Source organism: Buceros rhinoceros, unplaced genomic scaffold (genome assembly GCF_000710305.1).
Source record: "Buceros rhinoceros silvestris isolate BGI_N320 unplaced genomic scaffold, ASM71030v1 scaffold9112, whole genome shotgun sequence".
Taxonomy (NCBI): Eukaryota; Metazoa; Chordata; class Aves; order Bucerotiformes; family Bucerotidae; genus Buceros; species Buceros rhinoceros.
In genome coordinates this window covers 6,356-9,876 of record NW_010399465.1, presented here as the reverse complement: position 1 = coordinate 9,876, position 3,521 = coordinate 6,356, and the positions used below count along the sequence as shown (strand labels likewise).

Here is a 3,521-nt window from a genome sequence, read left to right as displayed (position 1 = left end):
CAGCAGGAACTCCACTGTCAACGGAAAGGCACAGTCTTACACTACAATAACGTATCTTACGTACCTCCAGGTCTTTTCTTTAGGTGTGCCAGCAACTCTCTTGCAAAAACAATCTTTCCCTCTGTTGTAAAAACAGTTTTCTTGTCCAAATGGTGGGGAACGACTGCATTTCCTCCCAAGGCGTTTGCGCAGAGAGCTCCCTGTGTGGATGTACAGTACTAGTTTTGTGGTTGGGGCCGCGTCCCCCGCTGTCATCTGCTGCCCTGGGGAGACAGGGGCTGGTTGTCTCTCTGAGGAAGGTCAGTTTTCTGAAAGTAACAATCCTATTTGTCCTCATTGCAGAACTACATCACTGTGGATGAATTACGGCGGGAGCTGCCGCCTGATCAAGCTGAATATTGCATTGCGAGAATGGCACCCTACAATGGCCGCGATGCTGTACCCGGCGCCCTGGACTACATGTCCTTCTCCACGGCACTCTACGGCGAAAGTGACCTTTAACTTTTTTTCTGTCCCACCACACGCTCCCTCCCCTCTCCCCCGTCCAACACTCCCTCCTTTCTCTTTGCAAAGCAGCCTCTGCTCCGCTCTTTTTTGTGTTTCCCTGGTTTGCTTCAGATAACAGATCATGTTTTTAAGTGGGGGGGGGAGGACATTGACATGGCACTGCCTACCTTGCCCTTGAAATGACAGTTTACAAAATTATTTTGTGCAAAAAAAGTTAAGTTTTAAAAAGAGCAGACATATTTTATTATAGAAAAAGGTATTTTTCTCCACCAGATTGAAACTTAAAAAGAAAGTGTTAAAATATCGCACCAAATATTTTTTGTTGTGACATAGAAAGTCGAGCACAATGTTACATTCCATCCTTTCCAAAAACAACCAAACAACAAAATGCCACTTGTTCTGTTACCTTTTACATTTGCGTATGTCTCTCTTATCACGTTTATCTTGGGAGCGGGGAAGGCACACAAGTGCATGTGTTTGCTGGTTCACTCATTTCATGAAAATATTTTATGATAAACTTTTGAAATTGCTGTGTTTTCTAGGGAAAAAATAATGTACACAGCTCATGTTTTCATATTTAATTAAAAAATACAATATGCCTCCTATGTTTACCTGTGCACAACTTTTTTGTTGCTGAGAGTTGTCTGATTTCTGAACATGACGCTTGAGAGTTGATAACTTTGATATTGCTTGTCACAAACCATATTAAAAAATTTCTTGTGATAACAAATCTAGACTTTATTCATTTGTATAGTAAAATTGTTTGATCCTACTTACTTGAAACCACAAACATGGGAAAGAAAATTCAAAGTTAATGGTTTTTAAATTGAAATTACAGTATTTTAAAGGTAAACTTCCTTTCTCCCTTAACCTTTTCATTCTGATTGCATGATGTTGGAATTTTCACAGCTTTCTTACTACTTTAAATTAATGTATTATATAATTTTTAACCATCCCTGATACACCCACATCTTTAGGAGCAATATTCTTCTTATTCCTTAAAAACCAGCACACATTTCGTTACTAGACCTGTGCAAACAACTAGGCACAGTATCTTGAACCATCTGTGAAAAATTCCTCCTCTGTTCCATGCTCAGCGTTGAATATCTCCCTGCTCTTGGTGTCATATCTTCTGACGTTATAGTTCTTTCCAGTTCTTCAAGATCATCTTTGTACTGGACATTAAAAAAATAAAACAGCCTTCAGAACAACTCCTTTGGGACCTTTAATGAGTCATAAAGTACACACACATGCATGTGCCTGAAAATCAGCAAAGGGAAGCAGCTCATCCCTTCCCAGCCATCTCATACTACAGGTGCATCTCCTGCTCTCTCACAACTTCTTTAGGAAACATGGAAGTAGGAGCAAAAAATGGCATTCTGTTACGTGTTTCCATCACATACTGCTCTATCTAGTCCCGAAGGCAATTTTTTTTTTTTTTTTTCTGAAATAACAGCTGCAGGAGTGGAGAATTCATGCACAGATTGACAAGGAGCTCCTGCAGCTTTTGGTAGCACTGCTCTCTCTCCTCCAGGACAGAGAGGAGTCCTGAGGAAGGCATTGTAGATGGGTTGGGGTTCAGCCAAGCTTTCTGGTTTACTCCTGAGCTTGAGTAGGTCACAGTCACAGCAGCGTGTTGTGATGTATCCCAGCCTAACAGTATCTGCATATCTAGGAGAAGGGGATTCTAGTCTCTGCTGCCACGCTTCTCCAGGAGACACCAAGCTCTGCGTTCTCCTGCAGGCTGGATAACGTGCTCACAGAAGGTATAATAATGAGCACCACATAGACAAGGCCAAAACTTTGCCATAGTTTGTCTTTGAAGGCTGAAGCAGAGACAGGTCATGTAGTTCACCTATAATTGCATTGTTAATGAGTGCTGGAGTTGAGCTGAAGCTGATATTCCTGTGCAGTAACCCACAATACCGAGAAGCCTAGAGGGGCTGATGTGAATTGTCAGCCACATCGGCGTTTAATCTACTTGCAGGCTCCTCTGTGGGCCCATTTTCAGCTCAGTGTTGCTACAAATGGGGCTGCTTTTTCAAAGGTGTGGAGTGCTGATCCCACTGCTGTGTTTTAATGGATGTAACATAGGTCATCGGTCTGAAAACTACAACAGCGGAGGATGACTAAAGGTTTGAGCAGATAATCTATACTGGTGTGTCTCAGAGTACCCATTGCCCATGCTTTGATAACCCTCTTTCCTCTTCCCCAGCAGCTGCCCTGTCCTCGGTTTGCTGCACCTGAAAAGGACAGTTGCCCTGTCAAACAAGTTGAGGTTCTCTGTGGGTGGCACAGAAGATGTCATGATGCACGCTGTTTTTGTTACTACTGCTTTTATGAAACAGTAATACCAAGGGGTGGGAGGCACATCCATTGGGATATTAAATGACCGCTGTCTTGAAGAAAAGCCCCATGTTATTTTGAAACAGAGCATAGGTGCACCTTGGGCCATCACCTTGGGCCCAGGTCTGCTACCATGCTGAGAATGGAGCCCAATTTTTTTGAATGATCCCAGTGACAGCACTTTCTGAGTCCATGCTTGGAGATCCCAGAATTCTTTACAAAAACCTTTTACTGAGCTGTGGTAGTGTTGCACTCAGTGACCACATTTCACACACAACTCCAGCTGGGTGTGAGTATTCCTGGTTTTGTGTATCAGAAAACAAGTGGTTCATCTGCTCCCACTGCAAACTGATGGCAGTGTGTGGGCTCCAGCCTTGCTAACGTTGCTCCATTGGCACCGCAGCACTGCAGCCTTTGGTGAAGCTGAGCTGCTAACAGCACCAGAAGCCTTGCCTGAGTAGCTGAATAGAGTTTGGAATATTTGGAATAGGCGTGCCTAAAATTTTAGCACATGTACTGGTAATTCTCCTGCTTAGGTAGTACAGCCTCTGACAAACTGGCTAGAGCTTACGTGACCTCTAGGCTATAGATAAAGCCTTCCCATTCCCATCCCACCCAAGGCGGGCCAACATGTTCACCTTCCTCGTACGCAGCACAAGGCCTGACAG

General features: G+C 43.6%; 1 protein-coding gene across 2 annotated transcripts in view; it reads left to right on the top strand.

Moving 5' to 3' along the window:
* Window positions 1-1,237, top strand: part of LOC104489327 (alpha-actinin-1) — a 49,498-nt gene extending 48,261 nt beyond the window's left edge. For both annotated transcript variants that reach the window (XM_010131479.1, XM_010131478.1), the window contains one exon: window positions 343-1,237. In XM_010131479.1, the coding sequence (XP_010129781.1) occupies window positions 343-501 (159 nt within the window). In that variant the 3' untranslated portion in view covers window positions 502-1,237. The remainder of the gene's footprint in view (window positions 1-342) is intronic.
* The last annotated feature ends 2,284 nt before the right edge of the window (window positions 1,238-3,521 follow it).